Source organism: Sebastes fasciatus, chromosome 14, assembly GCF_043250625.1.
Source record: "Sebastes fasciatus isolate fSebFas1 chromosome 14, fSebFas1.pri, whole genome shotgun sequence".
NCBI lineage: Eukaryota > Metazoa > Chordata > Actinopteri > Perciformes > Sebastidae > Sebastes > Sebastes fasciatus.
Window position 1 is genome coordinate 18,171,544 of NC_133808.1, and position 22,861 is coordinate 18,194,404.

General features: G+C 38.4%; 1 protein-coding gene across 5 annotated transcripts; it reads right to left on the reverse strand.

The window, feature by feature from the left end:
* Positions 1 to 2,542: 2,542 nt before the first annotated feature.
* tank (TRAF family member-associated NFKB activator) lies at positions 2,543 to 8,491 on the reverse strand. 5 transcript variants are annotated; one of them, XM_074659401.1, is made up of 8 exons: positions 8,237 to 8,489; positions 7,025 to 7,145; positions 6,300 to 6,408; positions 6,052 to 6,122; positions 4,797 to 4,855; positions 4,577 to 4,695; positions 3,660 to 4,057; positions 2,543 to 2,991 (listed from the first exon to the last, which is right to left on the reverse strand). In XM_074659401.1, exons 2-8 carry the CDS (start codon positions 7,121 to 7,123, stop codon positions 2,821 to 2,823), a joined length of 1,026 nt encoding a protein of 341 aa, XP_074515502.1. In that variant the 5' UTR covers positions 7,124 to 7,145; positions 8,237 to 8,489; the 3' UTR covers positions 2,543 to 2,820. The 5 variants fall into 5 exon arrangements, with proteins under 5 accessions (XP_074515502.1, XP_074515500.1, XP_074515503.1 ...); XM_074659399.1 differs by having other exon boundaries at positions 7,025 to 7,166; positions 8,237 to 8,485; XM_074659402.1 differs by having other exon boundaries at positions 7,914 to 8,252.
* Positions 8,492 to 22,861: the final 14,370 nt, after the last annotated feature.

Genomic DNA, 22,861 nt, shown 5'->3' on the forward strand with positions numbered 1-22,861 from the left:
AATGTAAATCATAGTGTTTTCTTTCCCTGTTCAGCCTGTTCATGTTCCCTTTATTGTGCTTTTACTTGTTACTTTTTTCTGTCATTGTTAATTTTTATAATTTTAAATTTAACTTGCATTCGTAGACAGACAATACATTTATTAAAAGTCATGGATATTTGGGTTTATAACACAGTAGGCATTTAAATCACATTATCACTGTCTAAAATCTATACTACTATTTATTTCTATTTTATTGATTTACACTTTTAATGACATTACCATGTGTATATTCTGTATTACACCATGGTGACCTATTATTCCACTCAATCCACTTAAAAACACTCCAGTAACATCAGCTCATCTTGCAAGTACAAGCTGACAACGCAGGCCACAGAGATCAGTCTCTTGCATAGGATAAGCTCATATAATTGCCAACAGCTATATACTATGCCGTTAGTTTTTCCTCCCTCTCTCGCCTGCTGGTCCCCTGAAGCCGGTGACTTCCCTGTCTCCCCGAACTCTCTGCAGGACCGACTGGTGGTGCAGAAGCACTGCTGATTAGCATGCAGTAATGATGGTGAGCTGGGCTCCATTGTTCTAACACCTCCCCTCTCCTCCGCACCAATCTGTCACCATTCAGTGGGCTAGAGCTGCCTCAAATGCTTCTCTCCACAAATGAGATGGATAATTAGTTGCCCCTCACGAATGCTGCACTCTTCTCACCCCTGATTGCTTTCACCTTCTTGCTCCTGGCAATTTTGACACCTTGTAATCAGCCTGCTACTTCTCCGTCTCAATCCATATCCTTCTCCTTTTTTTTTTTTTGTCCTCTTTCATTTTTTTGTTACAGCTCTTGAATCCATTTCAAAAACCTACTGCCTCTGGTAGCAAATGTCCCAAGGGCAAATCTTATATTCGACAAGAAATAATGGCAATAACAATGCTTTAGACTTAAAGTGGACTTTTCAAAAAAACACTTCACACAAATACACAAGAGTGTAAATATACAGTGTGCGTAAATACACTGGGAAAAAATCCTAGCTGTCAGTACGAGTTTCCTCTTCCAAATAACAATGAATGACAACATAATTATGAGCAAGCAGCTGTTCATAATCCCAGAGAGAAAAGCATGCAGGCTGCACAATGTTCGACTCTTCACAGATTAACCAGAGAGGATCATTAGGGATATGTATTTGCCAAAAAAAAGAAAATCTGAATAAATTCTCCCGTCAGACTCCATGATGTGGACACTGATGTGTTGTGTTTTAGCAATGCTCTTCTATCTTAGTCTAATGACTCACTACTAGTTTGGAATAGCATTACTACACTGAATCCCTTCTGAGCTATTTATGAAGCACAGTGAAAAGTGCAGCACAAAAATATCAGCTAAGGTTGATTTAACAAATCAGTCTATTAAGCAGTATTTGATTATAGAACGTGATATATAGTTAGAATACCAAACACTTGCAAAGAGAGAAGAAAGGTTTCACACCAGCTCATCTACCCAGCACAAGTGTTACCAGCCCATAGCTGAAGGGCTGCAAGGTCCTCTCTGCACAACGCCGTGTTCCAACACACACAGCGTCTCCGTTTCCTCAAACATCATCACGCTGAACGGTGAAAATCACTGCGATTGTTTGCAAAGGTGTGAATAAATATTGCCGAAGTCAAAAGCTGATGCTGCTCTTTAGAAAAGACTCAGGTTTAGTCAAATGGTAGGTCGTGTACATACTTATATAAAATATGTCAGGGACTGGAACATCATCTGTTTTTCAAATCACCTATATTTCACAGTTCAGTCTCTTTAACATTTTGTGAAACTGTCATATTTTTTCCATAACTATTAAGTAATTAATTCATTAATATTAACTTATAATGACATTTGAAACTTGCACACTTGGAATGTCTCATTTTATCACTTTGTATAGCATTATTGGAGGAGTATAAACAACATATAATCATTTGTCAATTAAAATAAATCTGCCTATAAATACAATATTGCCATGGGAAAACCATTACTATACAAATATCAAGGTAATTGGGCACCTGATTTAACAACGAGCTTGTGCCTAATGTAATGTAATGCCATCTGTGTAGACACTTTTAATGAGTACATGGCATACTACCTTTTAAAATGATTTCAAAGTTGGTAATATTCCCAACTCTGCACCAAGAATGACATACAGCTGTTGCAAATTATCCAGGTTGAAGTACAACATGGAGGAACCAATGGAATATAGTGCGAGTGAAAATAGTGCTAATCAACATGTAAACTGTTAAACTTTTGAGTGATTTGATGCATATTGTTGGCATTTATAATACTTGACATGAGATATAAAATCTTGCTGCTAACATGAAAAGGAGGCAAAGGTGTCTTATTTCAGCGAAAAAATATTGCAAATTTACATAGAAAATCGTATTTCTTCTGAAAGGAAATGTTACATTATTAACGCAAATTATGTTTTAAAATAAGAGTGTATAAACATGTTGCAGAAAGAAAGTTAAATACACGTCCTGTTTTATATTTGCATGTTGAAAACGATTCAAATGATAAAAAATGTAAAGAGTAAATGCTTTATTTGCTCATATATACCATATTATGCATCATCGTCACTTAGTACTAGAGTAAAATCTCAGCGTGATATTAGAAAAATATAATGGGCAAGAAAGTGTACCATTCAATTCTTCAATATTAAATAAATGGATTCAAGTCTTATTGCAGTGTCATTTCAAATCCAGTACAGCGCATGTTCTTCATGGCAGGCAGGACTAGGCCATGAATACAGTAAGTCTTGGGAGTAGTTGTGGCCTCGGGCCCGTCAGTCTCTGCCTCCACTGTCAATCGTCGGCTTCGTTCTTAGGAGAGAAATGCGAGTAGAGGTGGCTGTTCATTCGGTCCTGAGGAACCACAGCGTAGCAGAAAGCACATTTGTCAGGACTGCTGCTCTGAGGCGTCGCCAGCTCTTTCCCCACGTCAACCGCATCGCACAGCTCAGGGCTCCAGAGAGGCTGCAGAGCAGGACGAACCAAAGAAAACAATATATTATTCAAGCTCTTAACAATACTTACACTCACTCTATTAAAGCATGCTGGACCGCTTCAAGTTGAAGTATCTGTTGCTTTAAGGAATACAAGAACATGTCAACACAATAGTCTGCACAAATACTTTCCGCAACAGTAAAGGCAAAAGGCTATTCTCAAGTGTTTAATTATCTTACTATTTATGGGTTCAACCACACCATCTAACCAGCCGAGCTTATTATAAATGCCCGTGTTGATGTAATCCAGGGAAAGAATCGTATTGTGAAAAACTCTTAAACCAACTTTAAGGTCTTACTGCATGTCATTCACAATTTCTTTATTAGGCATTTATACACATCAGCAAATTAAATCCTACTTAACCATCATACTTGTTTCATCAGATTCAGACACTGTAATGTGCTTCCATCTGGCTCACGCTTTCCAGCAAAGATGCCAAATATAACCAGAGCATCCATGCTCGAGTAAAAAAAGAATCAGCACACATTACACAGTAATATGTTTCAAGATAAGCCAAGGGGATTTTTTTTTTTTTTTTTTTATGGACTTCACACTGTTTCACTCCACCATTAGCGAAGACCAATCAGAGACTGATAATTTGCTACTAGTTTTCTCAGACCTTCTCCTGTGATTCTCACCTGCTGGGGTCCCCGCACGCTCTCGTGGGAGAGCGAAGATGATGTCGAGTGGGAGGGGGATGGAGGGTAGACAAAAGGCATGGGCAGTTCCACGGGCTCCTCTTCTGTCAGTGTGGAAGGGACACTACTGAGGGGCCGCTTCGTGGGAATGGTCAGACCAACGTGTCTCTCTGGAGCACTGTTCAGGAAGTCATATTCACTGTCCGCAGAGGGCGGGAATTTGACACTGAGTTTGGTGAGAGAGTCTACTAAGTCCCTGTCCTCGGGGCTGGCGCCGCGGGACGCCAGAGACGTAGGCGGGAGTGGGATATCCACTGCTGACCTTAGCGCTGAGGAAGAGGGTCTCTCTGCCTCCGCTGTACGGTCTGTGCACTGGATGGGCATGGAGAACCGCTGATCTGTCAGATGGCAGAAAAACAGGAGATTTTACACAGTTTTTCTGTCTTTTCTGACATTTGAGCTTGGCAACGATTAGAGAAGTTGCATACATCAAGATATAATCCTGGTCCTTTCTATATAGAGAGAGAGAGAGACATATTTGCATCATACTTTATATTGATTACTGTATGAATAATTATGCTGCATTAATAATTATTCAGCTAGTATCCAGAGCCAACATCATGCATTTGTCAGTGGAACTATTAAATATATCTATCGATCATTATTTAAACAGATGTGGCCAGCTGTGGTTCGAAAGGGCAACGAAGCATTTGTGTATAGTCCTAGTTAAGGTGTTGCTATCTCATTATCTCACAGAACAAAGCAAAAGCAAGTTAACTCATATGCTGTTTTAACATATACAAACCTATTTCAATTTCAGCACATTTTCTTTTAAGTAATTGAATGAAGAACACAAGCAGCTTTAGGTTCAGGCCTTAAAGAAATGTCAGGTAATGATTGGTTAATATTAATATTACCGTGCGATGCATCATTTCCACTGTGGAATCTTTTGAGGTGATCTTTTTGTCTTCTGGTGAGAGAGCGAATCTGCCGGAATTTCCCTTGAATTAGATCGAATGCTTCCAGCATGTCCTGACTGACAAACGGATAAATAAGAATGAGAAAAGAAATCCACTCCTTAACTGTAATGTCCAAGATTTTTATATTAAAAAGAAAAAAAGTCTTAGAGACACATACTAGTCAACACTGCTCTTGAGTGGCATATTAGGAGCAACAGCAACAGTGCCCATATTCTCCTGTAAAAAGACACAATACATTTATAGGAATCATTAGCAACAATTATCCAAAGGAATATTGTTGATGCATCTGCAGTTTGAGTTACACATCACATATTAACATTTACTAGTGGGAAAATGTTTCTTGGCCTGTTAAATAATGAACAATAAAGCTCAAGCTGCTGAAGCGATGTTATCCTCTAGCACCATCTGGTGAAGTAAAAGTGGATACACCTTGAGTGGAGTAAAGTAGAGGGTGGATACTAATACAGCAGCAACATAATCTTAAATTTCCTCAATTGCTTGAACCTTTGGAAAGATATAAATAACAAATGAAAATATTCTGTTGGGTAAAATATTTATATTTAAAGCTCAATCAAGAACTAATCTGAATCTAAGTTTCCTAAAAAAGCCAATTTCTTTTGGAAAAATAATAAATTATAATAAATAATAATAATAAAATGTAGCAAAGCACAATATGAAATGGGAAAACATTTGCTCTAGTGAAGAGTGGAAGTATATAAAATATTAAATACGCTCTTCCTGTCATAGGTATATTTTAGTTTCTAAATGTATCAGTAATGTCAACCTAATTATTTTAGTTACTGAAAGGATCCTATTCATTTTATTTTTGTCACTTGATATTTATTTTATGTTTTTTTTTTATTAATTTTTTTATTTTTGTGAGGTTATATTGTTAAGTCATCATATTGTTGTTTGTTATATGTGCCTAAATATAAATAAAAATGAATGGAAACATTGTAAAAGTATGAAAGTATATGGATATTCCCTTCTGATCACAGCTAATGAATAAACAAAGAAAATAATGTCTCTTAACTATCATGTAATCATCTGCAAACTGCTTTAGAGCTGTGTAAACAAGGGTTAGATACATAGAAAAAAATAATATTTGCAGACCTCACAGTCACAAAAGCAGTGCTCAAAAGTTGCCAGACAGTATGAACCACATATGGATCAGCCATATTTTGAGCCTCATAGTTACTGCTATTTTATGATCACATTGGTATAACGTGTTCTCTTAACATCCTTGTTGACACAAGTGCAACAGCATCCAGCAGAAGTACTATAATCGACGTGTGTTTGTATATGAGAGGAAGCTGTATGTGTATTTTCAAGCGTGAGAATGAAGACGAACCAGTTTTTGGAGCCAACATATTGCAGTTTTTCCACAGTGTAGACATATAGGAAGAACATACCGGGTACTGTATTTTCAGATAAGCGCTGGCCTCATCGAGGAGATGGTTCAAAGGCTCACATTTCATCTCTCCTTAGAATCCAAAACAGTGAAAATGAACAGTTTTTAACATAAGGCAATGCTAGATGAAACAGATTCAGTAACATGTATGACAATCCATCATCAATGCCCAGAATTGCAATGCAATAGAAGAGCAAATGATCTTGTCAGGCATATAAACAGAGAGATCATCTGGCAGGTCTCACTAACCTGGTGGTGGCCTTGTTGCTGATAACTTAGCTTCAAGTTTTGAAATCAACTGCTGCTGGTCGTCTATCTGCTTTTGAAGCTTTTGCGTGTATCGCTCATAATATTCACTCTGTAAAAAAATAAGGTTTCTGTTATTTTCTTTACACCAATATCTATAATCTGGTCTGTGCCTTTAAGTCAGTGTGTGTGTGTCACATTTCTAGGGCTGTCCCGAATACCATCTTTTGGGCTTCAAAGCTTCGGTGAGAAATATTCAAAGGTATTCAAAGCTTTGCAGCGCTGACATGTTCTTCTGTCTGCCTGTCTTCATCTCGCCTGTTTCAGTGTCCGCGACAGTGCAGCTGCCACACTACTGTACACACACGCACCTCTACACACAACAAATATCCATCTGAGAATAACTAATAGGAATTCATGTTGAATATAAATAATGTTGTGGGATTATTCTTTATTCCATGGGCTATTTGGAGATTTATATATTATTATTACATACTAATCTAAAAAAAGGAAGTATTCGAATACTGATTTGGAGGTTGATTACCATGGCAATGGTCGAAGCTTCAAAGCATTCGGGTCAGCCCTGCACATTTCAATATACATAAATAAATAATAATCAGTAACCCCACTTAGCAAGCTACTCTGTGACTTATTATGTGTTGCTGTATTGGTCAAATTTGGCTCATTTCACACAAAGTTTGAAAGAGTTTTTCTCCTCACGTCGTTACCATTTGTTGCAGTTCCTTTTTAGCATTGTCCTTTTCAATGGAGACCTGGCGATAAGCTTCAAAAGCTTTATTGAGCTGGTCTCCGATGTTCCTTTCCATGCCGTGTGCTCCACAATCATCCCTGACACAGCAGACATGAGCCCTATGAGTGAAATTACTATGTTTTAAATCATAACCAAAAATGAAACACACTCCCAAAGACAGCACTTTTTTAGGACTAGTGAAAAAAAGCATGGAGTTAGTGACCCTTTTTTGCTTGTTTTATAATGTTAGTACAAAACAACAGTCAACTTCACACGCTTTAAAAATAATTAAAAAAGAAGTCAATAACTCCTTAAAGTGATGACAAATTATTTGATTTATGTAAGCTTCTGATGCGATGACAAAACTGGGTTTAACACACTCCCAAAGACAGCACTTTTTTAGGACTAGTGAAAAAAAGCATGCAGTTAGTGACCCTTTTTTGCTTGTTCTATAATATTTCTACAAACTCACAACTTCACACGCTTTAAAAAATATTAAAAAGAAGTCAATAACTCCTTAAAGTGATGACAAATTATTGGATTTAAGCTTCTGATGCAATGACAAAACTGGGTTTAACATACTTCCCAATCAAGATTATTTTGCAGTTCCGTTTTCAGTTTACATGCAAAAAAAAAAGTTAAATTGTATTCACATTTCAACACTCAATGCCTTGTTTTTTTTAGCTCTGTAAGACATAATGATTTTGATGAGCAATTGAAAAGTAATGACAAAAAATTATCAATGCATTTGCAACTTCTTGCACAACCTAAACAATAAACCTAAACAATCCTTAAATTGTTTTGTCTGCTCTTGTCCTCTGTAACAAACAACTATTGAGCAATTATTTTTTTTGCAGCATACTTACTGTTGTAATGGATAACATGGACGTGTTGAGATGATGCAAAACAAGAAAAGAGGCTGTCTCACCCATCAGTTATTGATCAATCATCCAACACACTATATGACCTGTCACACCAACAGCTGCTGGGTGAAGACAGTCATTACACTACATCTACAGGAGTCTAACTACACAGACACAGCAGGGAAAAACACTTTAAAAGTATCATTCAAAACCTAATCCACACAGTTCCGTGTTTCTTAAGCCAGCAGCTGACCGGTTAGCTCATCATTCAACCGGTGGAGACCGAGCAACGACTCCACAGCTCCTCTGAGTCAGTCTCCTCTTACCTTCATTCGTGTTACTGCTGCTAAAGTCGAATATATATTGTTGTGACTCCACCGCAGCGTCGTCCGCCTTAATCTTCTTCAAGATGCAAAGTTACGAAGCGCCGGAGAGGATATGGGCAATGTATGTTTTACATAGCCTAGTTGAAGTTGGGAACTTCCCTCGGGGAATCCCCCTGCCTGCTAGACTTCCGCCTTTACTCGATGCCGGCCAATCAGCGCGCAGCTCGCAGGGAGAGCTGGGTGGTTAGCTGGTTGAGGGTTCTTCCAGCCTACGCGTCTGCAAACCGACAGACTGTTGTGTGTGCATGTGAAAAACTGTCCCCAAAACTCGACTTATTACACTGTGCTCATTTCACCCCTCTAACACTCTTGTCTTATTATTATTGAACAAGTTCTGTTGTCTGAAAGTATGCCTGATTGGGATTAAAGCTGCAACAACAAGCATGGTTTGATTAACCTGTTAGGATGGGGGGTGGGGGTGCACATGCAAAACATTAACTATTGGGCCTCTGAAATTGTTGTGTGTTTTGTTCTTCTTCTTTGAGGTATTTATTTGTTTTGTCTTATCTTTTATTTTATTTGTTTTCTTTGTTAGATATGTGAAATACATGAAATGTCATGTTTCTCTTTCTTTGATTACTCTACTAAACATTTCATTGTATAATTTAATTATTAATATTGTTAATCTGTCTGTATGTGTATATATGTATATATGTTTATATGTTTATATGTAAAATTCAATAAAAAATATTGTTGAAAAAAATAATAAAATCTATTGGGCCTCTACACATCTTCCTCCAGCATGCACATCTGCATTTAAAGCAGCAGTGGGTAGAATTGGAGCAAAGTCCACCGAGACATATACACATTCATACTGCACAATCATCAATAACAGAGGGTCTGCAAACCGACTGTTGTGTGCATGTGAAAAACTGTCCCCAAACTAGAGTTACACTGTGCTCATGTCTTATATTATTGAACAAGTTCTGTTGAAAGTATGCCTGATTGTGAATAAAGCTGCAACAACAAGCATGGTTAGATTAACCTGTTAGGATGGGGGGTGGGGGTGCACATGCAAAACATTAACTATTGGGCCTCTACACATCTTCCTCCTGCATGCACACCTGCAGTTAAAGCAGCAGTGGGTAGAATTGGAGCAAATATGATTTTAAAAAAGTTATTCTTATAGAACGGTTTCTATATCCTGACAGTGGTGTATGATACAGATACAGATACAGATACAGATAGCTTTATTTATCCCCGAAGTTTCTGCAGTCCACCGAGACATATACACATTCATACTGCATAATCATCAATAACAGAGGGAACACAGTAAGTGGCATATGGGGAGGTGCAAGATCAATAAAGTACAAGAATAAAAATATTTGCAATAAAAACAATAAATACAAGAATAAAAACAAGACGAGATAAAAGAATAAAGGAATAAATAGAATAAAGTGCCAAGAGTATTGCACATTGCAAATTACATTCCACGAATGTACCTTATTGCAAACACGGACAACCATTGAATGGTTAGTGCAAAATAACTTTACAATCAAAGTAAATAAAAACAAATTGTTTTCGTTCATTCAAGTATGAGACAGGTAATCTGAAAAAAAAATCATGTGCCTCTGTGTTCTCCGGTTGCTCCTAATGGCATCTGCAAGATTTCACAGACCGGAGGGAAACAACCAATCAGAGCCGAGCTGGAGCCTTGCTGTCTCTGAGCAGCTGTCAATCACTGGCGAACTCCGATCAAACGGTCAAACTAGGCAGCGCTGATCAAATATGAATCAATATTCTGTTACTGTAATGGTTATTTTTCTCGCATAAAATGTTTTCAGAAACATTTTGTAGTGTACTGTTTAGCTGTAAAATGAGATAGTTTGTGACCCGGCAACCATGTTAAGATGAGTTGAGGAAATACCAAGCACCGCCCACCAGCCGGAGCAAACTTTCTCATATTGTGCATGCTGGCTCACTGGACACTAAGGCTACGTTCCAAATCGCATACTTTTTCTTTTTACTTTTAGTACATACTGCTGCCCTTACAAAGTACGAACATGCAGTATACATACAACTGAGACATACTACTTCGTCATAACATTGTGCCTTGAACTTTGACCCTCTTGCTCATATATCCGCTGCACAGAGGATCGTGGGTCAGAATAGGCAGAAAAGCATGCTGGCTTGCGAAACTGCAAAATGAGACTAGATGTTGTAGGACATCCTGGTATTTTAGGTGTACTGCATTTGACATACTATGTATTGGGACACACTAAATCTTTTTCTGGCAAACTAAACAGTATGGTGGTATGGGTATTGGAATGCACAGCAAATGGAACTGAGCTATCTTAATGTTATCAATTTCTCTGTGCTTTTCCTACTATGACATGTCAAAATGTCTATTGTGGTAATTCTATTAACCACCACTCTATTTAGGAATATGTTGTCTACCATGTGAGCACATGATAAGCTAATATTGCCGGTCCACCTTAGTTGACGTTGCACTTTAGTAGTTAAAAATTCCTTAACAAATATGCAATTCATTGAACTACCAAAAGATAATTGGCATGCGGTGAGTTTGGGGCTTTGGAGGTCTGGGAAGTTGCCTCCTTGGTCTGATTGGTAACAGGCAATTCAAGTCTATTTGTTTAGCACCTTACAAGAATGAGGCAATTCAAAATCATTTACATAAAAGACATGAAAACACAAGGCAAAACAAAACACATATAATTTGGATTACCAACAGGGTAAATCAGGCGACTGCCACATGGGCACCAGACCTCCAGAGAACTCAGAAGGCCTCAGTTCACTGTGTGTCAGTTGATTTTTGGTAATTAGATTTCTTAATTTGTTTGGAAATTTGCACCACTAAAGTACAATATCAACTGTGTCCTGTATTATTATGTAATCTCGTGGCCCTGTCTTGTGCTCACATGGTGAATTACCCTAAATAAAGTTACGTTTTATCAAATTAAATAAAAATATTAAATTACCACAAACTAACGCACTGGAAAAATGGGGGAGTTTTTTGGGTCTCTGTGTAAAATACAATAAAACTGCCATCTGTAGTATGCTGTGAAAACTGTACTTAATGGTAATTTAGAGGCAACAGGGGCCGAACAACAAACTTTTAAATCCTGTCTTTGCCTCTGAACTTTGGAATAGTTTATCTCTCATTTTTAGATCATCCAACTGAAATAAAAAAAATATTTTGTTGATGTTGTTTCCGTTTTGGAAATATGTAGGTAGTGAAAATATGTTTTCATGAGTTTTTTACTGTGACCTCCCACGTAGTTTTAAGCCATAAGGGATTGTTACTTCTGTATTCTGTTATTCCGTGTGTGCACATGTGACCACCTGTAAAAGAACTGGGCTCACTATGAACTTTGTTAACCTTCCTGTTGTCCTTGGGTTGAATTTGACCCGTTTTCAAACTTCATTATATCATAAATATGGCTTTCTTTCATTTAATTGCCCCAAAATAACATGGATAAAAGTAATTCATAATTTATGGGGGGGGGGGGGGGGGTTATTACTCAAAAATTAGGTATAATTTCATGAAAATAAGGTTTATTAACCATAAATTCCCCAAAAACTGACTTGGAACGAGGTTGGCCAAAAAGGTGTAACACAGAATTGGGTGATAATTTATACTGTAAGCCTTATAAACGGTCAAACCAAAAGCAAAAGTCGCACGGTCGACGGAAAGACAATAGGAGTGTTAAGTTAACCACAGCCAATAGTGATGTCAGTGTGTACTTAATGTACACTTCTACATCGCCGCAGCAAGGTGAGAAGTATCACCACTGGAGGTTAGCAAAACATTTTTTTAATCAGTTGCAAATGTGATTAATCATGAATGAGAGGACATGCCTCACTCCCATCGTAGAATGAATAAGAATCTCTAAAAACCCATACAGTGAAAGCACAACCATCCAGGCAAGTTTCGGTCACCTGTTCCGCATTACTCCTTGAAATCCACCACCTTACCAGTATCTAGAGGAGTGCTTTGCTGAGCTTTGGTGCCCTCTGGTGATATTGGTTAAAAAAGTAACTTGTGGCCACAATTTATACCACACGGGGTGAGGTTATTACAACACGTTGTCATCCCAACTCGTCACACACCGGCGCTTTATTATGTTGTGGCCAAGACTCGCAACGTGATGTTAAGGCCTCGTTATGCTCCTTCTGATTCACCTTTAAAAACCTGTTCAGAGCCAAACCTATGTAACACTTAATGAGGAAGAAATGTTGATTATGAAGAATGATGATGATAATAGAATATTTAGTTGCTCCATGATTGCACTTCTTTTCCATGAATTTTCATTTGATATTGACATATAGACTCTTAAACTTGGTTCGCAAATTGACAAGGCAACTGTTTTTTATTTCAATGTTTATGTTTGGGCATAAACATCCATACACTAATTGACTTAATTTACCCAACTGCTACGGCCCATTCTTTTCACTTCTTTTAAAACCCAACATCCTAACGGTGAATGTCTCACTGCTTTCTGTAAGTATATTAGTAATGTTCTTTTTTCAGCATGAGCCTACAGTAAGTGATGCAATACTCTGTCCTGGTGACATACTGGTAATCCCCTTTCTGTTTCTATGAAACTAATGCTGTTATATCTCATCAAACCTCAATTGTTTTATATAAAGTTATGTGTGCGCATGATTTAGGTTTATAATTCCTACCGCATGTCCCAGAATGCATTGAGTGCCACAGTTTGAACTATAGTGAACTCTCTCCCCAGCAAAGGGTAACCCAAGAAATACTAAAAACACAACAATATAACCACTAGATGGCAGCTTAGAGTGACTTATTGAGATGCAGTAACTTCCTTACAGTGATTTTAACCTAAAGTTATTGAGGATTCTCAGAGCATAGAGGCAAAGTATCACGTACAACCCACTGAAGCTATGAAACAAAATTAAACAGATCATTTTTATTGTCAATATAATGTGATTATTTGAAGTGTCAGGTATGGTAGCTTTGTAAAATGAAAAACCAGACCTTACTTATGCTAATGTCCACAATTCCTTTTCCAAATGTACATATGCTGCTAGTTTTTATTAAAGGTGCAGTAAATAAGCTTTTTAAAATACTACCATAATACACTGGTACTGATACCTTACATTACTTAAAGGCCCTTTAATATCTGCCTTGATTTACAAGTCACAAGTCAATATTTTAATAACTTATTGAAACACTTTATCATAAGTGAGGTTTCCAAACATGGCTCAACTTGTTTCAGATTCTTAATCTATCTTTATCTCACGATTGTCTGCTACCTCCCCATGGCCAGGAGGCACAGATGCTCTTTGACAAATTCATTTCCTTTTTGTGAAAGAATCTGAGGTATACTTCTCATTTTTGTGCTTAGAAAGACACAATGTTCAGCCATTTGTATTTTTGAAATCAACTAATATGAATTGCTTAAACTAACATACCCTTTCTTTTAAATAGTTTTACACAGGGAGGTATGTGTTAGGTTAAATGAGCCAACAACGTTTTCTCAGTCTCAGTCTATAACTGATTTAATCCACAACTGTCTAAGCGTAGGAGCATTTCTTATCTCCATCATCAGTTTGAGTATGAATTAGTGCAACCTTCGTGTGCAACCACAGTGGGACTCCAGCGGCCTGGCTCCTCCGGGGATCGTTTTCTGGAGTCGTGCCACAGAGGTTGTCGTCTGTGACCCTCTCTGACATTCCAACCTCAACCTCTGCTCCTCCTGAGAATGACTTACACTCCCAGAGTGCCACCAACAACCTCAATTCATATAAAAAACTCCAGGAATTCCTTTAAGGAAGAGAGTGGCAGGCCATCTTGAGGGTTTCACATATTTTTCATGGCTGCTTTGAACTCTGAATTTATGGCAGTCTGACATAACTCTTGTCTTGTGGTTCTGGTAAAGAAACGTGTAATTTTAGACTGTGGTATACTGATAAGCATTGATTTGATAACTGAACATTGGGTAAGGCATATTACTCATTTCAGTGACCACACACTCTTTCACTTCAAGTTGCATTTTCTCTTTCTGTTCAGTCCTCAAGCCTGCCTTTGTTCATCTTTTCTGAGGAGGAAATTCTATTACGCAGCTGGCTGCTCAGGATATTAATATGTTACCAAAAACAAAAACAGGAGAAAATCAGTAATATTTCTGCAATACACTCTTTACCCGCTATGCCTGGGTGAGAGCAAACAGCACTAAAGACCATGGGCAAACATGATGAGACAGATTTATGAATACTTTGGTCCCTTTCATGTGGCGATCTGCTCTCTTTGATCGCTTTCTCTATTTCTTTCATCCAAGGTACTGAATGTACTTACTACCTCACTCTCCCTTGTGTGACTCATAAATCATAATTGCCTCCACAAACCTCCACCATGCATTACTGTCAGCTACAACACTCACATAGGCTGAAAGGCATGTGTAGCATTTCCGTCAACAATATGAGCATTTCCTGCATTGCGAGACCACAGTGTATTAGCACTTCAACAACCCATAGTGTTGAAAAGAAGAAGAAGAAGAAGAAGAAGAGGAGGAACACACTGGGTGTGTTGCGTTCATTATAAACCACTGTCGCCTTCAGACCTGTAATCAATCTCTGTTAGGTGCAGCCACTTAAAACAGGAATATACGCTCAATGTGCACAATAAAGTGAGCAGGGAGATGTTTTTCTGTTGAGATATGAGTCTCCCAAAGCGATTTTTGTCTAATGCCTTGACCTCACCACTTACAAGAGGACATCTGTGATGCAGGGAGGCCTCATAAATTTCAGCAGAAATGATCTCTGGGGAGATGCGGTGTCCTTTTCCCGGCATCATCCAGCTTACCCTGGAGAAGATGTATGAAAGGGTCAGATGTGGGGGGGAGTTGCCCTTCATCCATTATAGGACATTGGTGTATGTGGTTTATTGAATGGTCTGTGCCCTCAATATCCACAAATGAGTGGATTGTTTGCATGCACAATATCAACTGATGTGATCATATGACGTTGTATACCCCAGGCAGGCAATCCCATTGTCCTTTGTGATGCGTCACTGGTGAAAAGGATACTGAGCTTGCTGTTATAGAGGGGCCCTGTTCTAGATACACATCACATTGGAGCCTGGCTGGAGCTCAGCAGTAAATCTTGAGCCAATGTAAGGGTCCATCCATGTTTCCTCCGTGTCTAGCAAAATAAACAATCTGCTGTGGGTCTGCAGAAACGCGAGATCAGACAGAGGGCAGAGCTGAGGGCATGCCGGGGGAGGAGGGGGGGAGGAGGAATGCAGGGGGGGGAACACATAGATCAGATTTCAGGAGCCCCAGAGAGAGGTGGAGGAGAATGAGGAGAAACTAGAAATGAAAGGAAAAAAATAACTAAAAATGAAATTTCTTCTTTGTCCTTTCATACATTTTCTTCATAAAAATGTGTTGTTTTATTCATTCATCCAATTTGTTGTGCCAAGACAATCTATCTCACTGTGAAGAGGTTGCAATTTGTGTATTTTTTCTGGAATATGTGAAAGACCAGTGAGCCTCTGTGGTTTCCATCAGAGTCTAAAGCTGCACACAATACTGTTTTGGTTGAGGCTCTGGCCTCGGGGGCTTCCTGCTATTTGAAGAGGACGGGGCGTGGATGAGTATGTTGAGAAACTGTGAGAAGATCCTGTAGTTCTGAGAATTTTACACAATTAGTCATTTATTCTAAATCTTTATGGGGGATTTTATGATCGTCGGCTGTATTTGACACCTTAATCACTCTTGTAGGTCAATGGATTTCTTTATATGCCAAAGAGGAGCGACAACATGCATCTGTGATTATTTTGTGTTAAAGCACCATTATACTTATTTGTACCTCCACAGAGATCTAAATAAGATGGTGCTCTTGACTGTATTTTACTATGCAGAAACTCTGCAAGAAGGCTTTCCTGCAAGCTTATTGAATTTCCTGATTGATAGCGAGAGGAAGTTCTCTCCCTGTTCCTGTTACATAAGAGCTAAACCACAAACCTCTCATTGAACAAAATGTTGCTCGCATTATATGCAAGGTAGTGAGCACCAACCAAATTCATTCTAAAATCCCTGAATATCTTTTTAATCTTCGTTTAAAGAGTTGATTTATAATCACGTATCCTTTTACTATCACTGAATCAGTATGATACAAAAAAAATATAAGATATTAAAAGTCTTATTATAATCACAAACCCTTCACTTTTGGTCAAATATAAACATACATTTAGCTTATTTACCTTTATACAAGTGCTCATTTTGTTTGACTGATGTCAACAGTCCAAAAGCCATCATAGTGAGACAGCAATATATTACGGGTTGTCCTTAAACATGTGCATTGATTTCTAATTTGTCAGTATAAAATAAGGCATTTCGGACGTCCAAAATCAATAGTCATGTGGAAGGCGGTGTGTGTAATTCCCACAGAGGGTGTGGTTCAACAGATATGGATCGGACGAGAAAAATTATGAATAGCAGAGCCCACTGAACGCTTTTATTTTCTGCCTTTATGGGAAATGTTGGCATCAAGAAATATTCCCTCACTATTATTATTCCCAATATACCTGCAAATCAAGGTAGTGTGTTAGGTTTCATATAGTGTATGTTCTCAAGGCACTGGGTGGACTTGATGAGGCATGTGGGATGATCACAATTGGCTGACTGTATATAGATCTCTTCTCTATATATGCTGCAAAACACCATTGCTGCAGTTGTGATATAGATGCTGTATTTGCTCTTCAGAACATGCCCTGCTGAGCACAAGTTGGCATCTGTTGATTTTGCAAATGCTCTCAATTATGTTTAGAACTGCAGAATAGTATAGCAACCGACTATGGAGCAGACTAAATGTCAGTTATGTGGCTTTTTAGGGTAAAATATTACAACATGTCAGTGGAGATGGAACCAAACTGAAGCAGTGAAAGGGCACATGAGGTTAAGAAGAAAGTCCCTGGGCGACCTCACATAAAGAGCCCTCTAGTGCTCTTTATTACTCAAGCTCGTGAAAGATTTATCAGCAAGAGACTGCAGGCTCCAGATAGATGATTTCTACTATCGGCAACAGGAAACACAGAGCTCAGTTATCCTACACTGAAATGGAAATCATACTTTTTTTGGTGCATTAGTGCATCCTTTAACACATTTCCTGTCGGGTTATCAGTGAATGGACTTTATAGAATGGCGCCATTCATTCATGGCGTCTCTTATGATTATAACGGATGGTTGAATGTATCTGCTGATTATTCAACTTTACCAGGTGACCAAACAAAGTGTCGTTGTATAAAAAGTGAAAATGAAAAAAAGTCTTTGATATCAGTTTGGGTTTTTTGCAGGGTTTGTGATATTTTAAAACATAAGTTGCCTCAAAGAAACAAAGCGCTATAGTGACATATAAACTGATTTGTAACATTTTACTGTGTCCAAGTCTCCTGATCAATTTCTACTCATTATCACCGCCATCCCACTGAGGGTTTCCTAGTTTTTACCATCAAAATAAACATGTAGGCTGTTTATCTTAAAGGAACACTGTGTAACATTTGGGGGTATTTATTAGCAGAAATGGAATATAATATTCATAACTATGTTTTCATAATCACCTGAAACTAAGAATTGTTGTCGTTTTTCGTTAGCTTAGAATAAGCCTTTCATATCTACATAGGGAGCGTGTCCTCTTCACGAAGTCCGCCATGTTGCTCCGCCATGTTTCCATAGCCCAGAACGGACAAACCAAACATTGCCGCCTTTCGCGTTTTTACATTACCTGAAGGCCACCGTAGTTCTTGGGAAACTGTGGTAACGTGAGCCGCAGAGTGGAAAACTGTGGTACTGCTAGCCGCTGTCTGACTTTCGTTGTTCCTAAGTGTTATTATGGTAAGGATGGCCTCTGAGTGAGGCGAATGGCATCACCACGGTTTTGCACTCGGTTGCTCACATTACCACAGCCTTGGAAAGGGAGGAGTGTGCAGAGGGGTACTCAGTTGGTTGCAATCTGCAACCACACCACTAGATGCCGCCAAATCCTACACAGTGTGCCTTTAATAATGAATTTGACTTTACATTTTTAGGCATAACAATTGTAAATGCCGTCTCTGAACTTGTGCTGATTTTATTGTAGTGTTCTCTCTCAAGCCTGTTTCAAACTAAAGCGTATGATTACAGATTGTTCAGAGCCATCAAGCAAAGTAGTGATAATTTGGTAATATTTTGGCAATAGTTCATGGCAGACCACCAACGTAAACTTTAAATCATTGTCAAGGAATGCATTAACTCCCATGGTGAGAATGTGGACAATAGCATTATGCTGAGGCTGAGCAGCACCATACAATGTTTACAATAAAGTTTTGAGAGTTGCCTGGCAGCAGAATGTACACAATGAAACAGCCCAGTGGCGCTGCTCTTTATGTCAGTGTCAGGCCTGAAAGAACTGCCTTTGTACACATATGACTCTCATTCTCGGGACTTTTGACATGAGCAAAATGAGGGCCAGGCTCCACAATAAAACCTTTCCTGCTGCTTTCAAGTATTTCCTCTCATATATTAGAAAGTGTACTCAGAAAAGCTTTAAATATGTGTGTAAAAATGTCAGTGAGGAAAAAAAAACACATTATCTTACAAACCTCTTTTTGTGAGGACAATTTTAAAAGAAGACTATACATTGTATCTGCATCCCTGTTTGATGTTATGATGTTTTATATCACTTCATAAAGTGATGTCCGGGATCAAGTCAGCACACAGACACACTGACAGCTGTTGTTGCCTGTTGGATTTGAGTTTGCCATGTTATGATTTGAGCATATTTCTTTATGCTAAATGCAGTACCGGTGAGGGTTTCTGGACAATATTTGTCATTGTTTTGTGTTGTTAATTGATTTCCAATAATAAATATATACATACATTTGCATAAAGCAAGCATACAGTATTTGCCCACTCACATGTCGATGAGAGTATTAAATACTTGACAAATCTCCCTTTAAGGTACATTTTGAACAGATAAAAAATGTGCCACTAATTTGCGATTAATCGTGATTAATCATGGACAATCAGCGCGATTACATATTTTCATCGATTGACAGCCCTCATAATAATAATATAAATATATAGGTTCCAAGTTTTCTAATGCTGTATCAGCCTCATACAGTTATGGGATGTACTCACTTAAACCAAATTATAAATACAGTAAGAGAGTGCAATGGACTTGTAATGCTGACAAACAATGGCACTGCTGCCCTCGTGATGATCCTAGTTCTTTTGCTGTAAATCAAACACAGATTATGAACCATGTGGTGAGGGATTCACAAGAATCCTGTAATGAATACTACAGTATGACGGACCATCTAGTCATTTCAACAAACTAATCATAATCTACACTGTACTTCTTTAAAAAGAACAACCTATTGTTCATTATTACAAGGAACCAGTAAAGTGACTCATTCATTTTTGGATAACTGAGCAAGGCTGTCATGAACACCACCCCCACAGCAGCACCTCAATTAAAGACCAGAGTTGTGAATGTGGCCTTTTTTTCTGTGTGACACACACATAAGGCACTCACAGCTCTCTTTTATGTGGCTAGTTTACAGTCAAGAGTCAGGGGAAATGAATCTACCGCTGCCAAAGAGGGGTTACACGCCCCGGCCCGAATACTTCCACCCATCCAGGCAGGAAGGTACAGAGACGGTTACTAAAAGCTTCCTGGAGCTGCTAAAGCACTTCTCGGGAATCTAACACTGAGAGGACGTGAGGAGAAATCTCTCTCTCTCTCTCTCTCTCTCTCTGCCTTTCCACAGAATGAGCTGTGAGACTGTAATAGCTGTTATGATTTGTAAGGACTAAACAGAGAGCAACGCTTTCTTTATATACCTCAGCTGGTAGAGACTGTTTTCATTAGCTCAGGGAAGAGTGAGAACAAGTAGCACAATGTCCTAAAATAACCTCACTCTCTTATTTCCCTTGGAAATACCCAGTGTGTGTGTGTGCGTGAGTGGGAGCTATCTGTGTGTCTATGGTTTTTTTGTCTTAGTTATCCGGTAATCTTTGCATCTATGCATGTTTGTGCCTGTTGGAGTGATAGTGCATGTCTAATCTAAACCTGTATCTACAATGAAAGGAGATCTCCTCCATGGGAACGGCATGCTCTCTAGATATCAAGCAAAGGCTGCCCTTTCATAGCAAAACAATGTGCTTGCAGTGATTTCATTGTATATTGTATATAGGCTTTAGATTTAAGCGACATATTCATTCTAAGTCTGGTTTGTGATTCAGAAAGCAGCGGGAATTGTTTAATTATGGATAACAACTCAAAATGATTCTATCTCAATTAACATTAATTCCCATAATTATTTGTGTTGGTTTATTTAGGTGTTATTATAGTGCTACACAAACGCAGAGATAACCTTTCCTTTTACTGTTTCATAAAAGGTTTACCCACCCCCCTTAGTACCCTGAGCAGAGTGCTGAATCAGACCTCTTTCCTTTTCCTCTAATGCTGACCCACTGACTCCTGTTGGCCTTGTGAACTTCTCTTACATGCTCTAATGGTGACCTTTGCTTTCATTTAGGAATGGCGTATCACATATCACACATATGTATAGCCTACACATTGTGACAATGCACTCACTACAGGGACACTGATGTCATAGTGGGCTCTCAAGGACAATTTCAGTGATTATTAAGCTTTAGGGACCCAATTTATATTATATACAGCTAAAGCAGAGCCATGTTCTTTCTAGATCACAGTGCGCGTTTGGGTTAATGAGTTAATGACAAAGAATGCAGGTCTTTAACCATGCAAATAATCTTTAATTTGCATCTTATTTGTCTTATTTGTTCTTGCTGACAGTGGTGACACACAAGTGATAGCACAACTGCTATCAACAACCACTGACTAAAATCAGGGAAACTATAAAAGCACAACACGACAGTGTTATAGCATAGTGCTTGTACCTCGCTGAAGGTCGCCATTAATTCACATTTTCTACCACCAGTGTTGGTTTTCCAATCAGCAGGTGACAGTGGTGGGTAGATTGCTTTTGATTTATAGCCCAGCCGGCCCCTCTTACCTGCTCCAATAAAGACCTCCCCCACATTCACCACCACAAACCACCTGTCACTTACATTAAGAGGGTCCTACTGCACACGATCCATAATAGAAGCCACCTCTTTCAACACAATGTTACTCTACTGCAAGACCCAATCCTTAATGGATTAGTTCATCGGGATAATTGAAAGCATATTTTCCAAATGTTTCTAGCCATGCTGTGTCTATTTTATGTTCAGAGGTTTTGCAATTTCCATGGACTGATCCTTTACTCCAGTAGCAAACCAAACATTTGTCCCATTTCACTCATCCTAATACCGCAAGAAGGGGTCTCACTGTGCTACTGTTTTATAATGTGTAGTGTAGGGCTGAAACAATCAGTCGCTTAATCCATTAGTGGATAAACAGAAAGCCAATTGCCAACCATTTTGATAGTCGATTGGTCAAGTAATTTATAAAAGCAAAGTGCTAAACATTCTCTGCTTTCCCTCTTTTCTCTGTTTTGTATTAAAGAAACTGAACATGTTTTGGTTTGGAGAGGAAAGGCCAATTTTCACAATGTTTTATGGCTGTTTTGTGTAAAGTTATAGTCTATTTTTATCGGTTTCAGAGTGATGCTCATACCACGCCTGTCTGGCTAAGTGGAAAGAGATGCGTTTTTACTACAGCATTCCTTTAAAAAACAGAGTGAACATTTTTATTCAGGCCTCTATAAAACCGCACCAATTTATGTCCATTGGAGCTCATATTGATTCTCGGTAGATTGCTGCCTCCGAACTAAATGGTTAGAGTATCCTTCACTGCCATTAATAATTATCATTAAACCTAAACAACAAAAAAACACAGGGCTGCCCCGCATACACTACTAGTTTGCACTACTAACTTTTTTACTGCCTTTTTCCTAACATGTTTTGCACTATGGAACTGTGATGCTGGAAACTTGAATTTCCCTCAGGATCAATAAAGTTACTATCTATCTATCTATCTATCTATCTATCTATCTATCTATCTATCTATCCTGGGACCAGGACCAGTAGCACGGTGGAATGTTTGGTATGCATCGGTTAATACACGAAAATACCAACAGAGGTGGAAACAGTGTCTGTATAGTATGTGTTCACACAACAAAAGCCAGTGTAAATTATCACAAAAGCTTGAGATATGTTTTGCATAACAGAAAAAATCCAGTTATGGGATTTACTAACCTAAACAAAATAATAAATAGAGTGCAATGGACTTGTAATGATGAGAAATGAGGACATTGCTGCCCACACCAGTGTGATGACATCCAAGTTGGTGTAAATCAAACACAGATTATGAACCATCCTGTAATAAAGACTACAGTATTAAAGACCATCTAGTCATTTTTTTTTATTTCATTATTTAAATTATCATTAAACCTAAACATAGAACTTTATTTAATTCCCCCCTTTTCTGATTATATTATCCTTAGGTTGAGAATATCACATCCTGGGACCAGGACCATGTAGCACTGTGGAATGTTTGGTATGCATTGGTTAATACACAAAAACACCAACAGAGGTGGAAACAGTGTCTGTCTATTATGTGTTCACA

Coding starts and splice junctions, on each gene's coding strand:
- tank (XM_074659401.1), bottom strand. CDS start 7,123: ATGGAAAGGAACATCGGAGACCAGCTCAATAAAGCTTTTGAAGCTTAT. Junction 4,696..4,796: donor CTCAAGAGCAGTGTTGACTA/GTATGTGTCTCT, acceptor TCCGTTTGTCAG/TCAGGACATGCTGGAAGCAT. Junction 2,992..3,659: donor GCGTGCGGGGACCCCAGCAG/GTGAGAATCACA, acceptor CCTGCTCTGCAG/CCTCTCTGGAGCCCTGAGCT.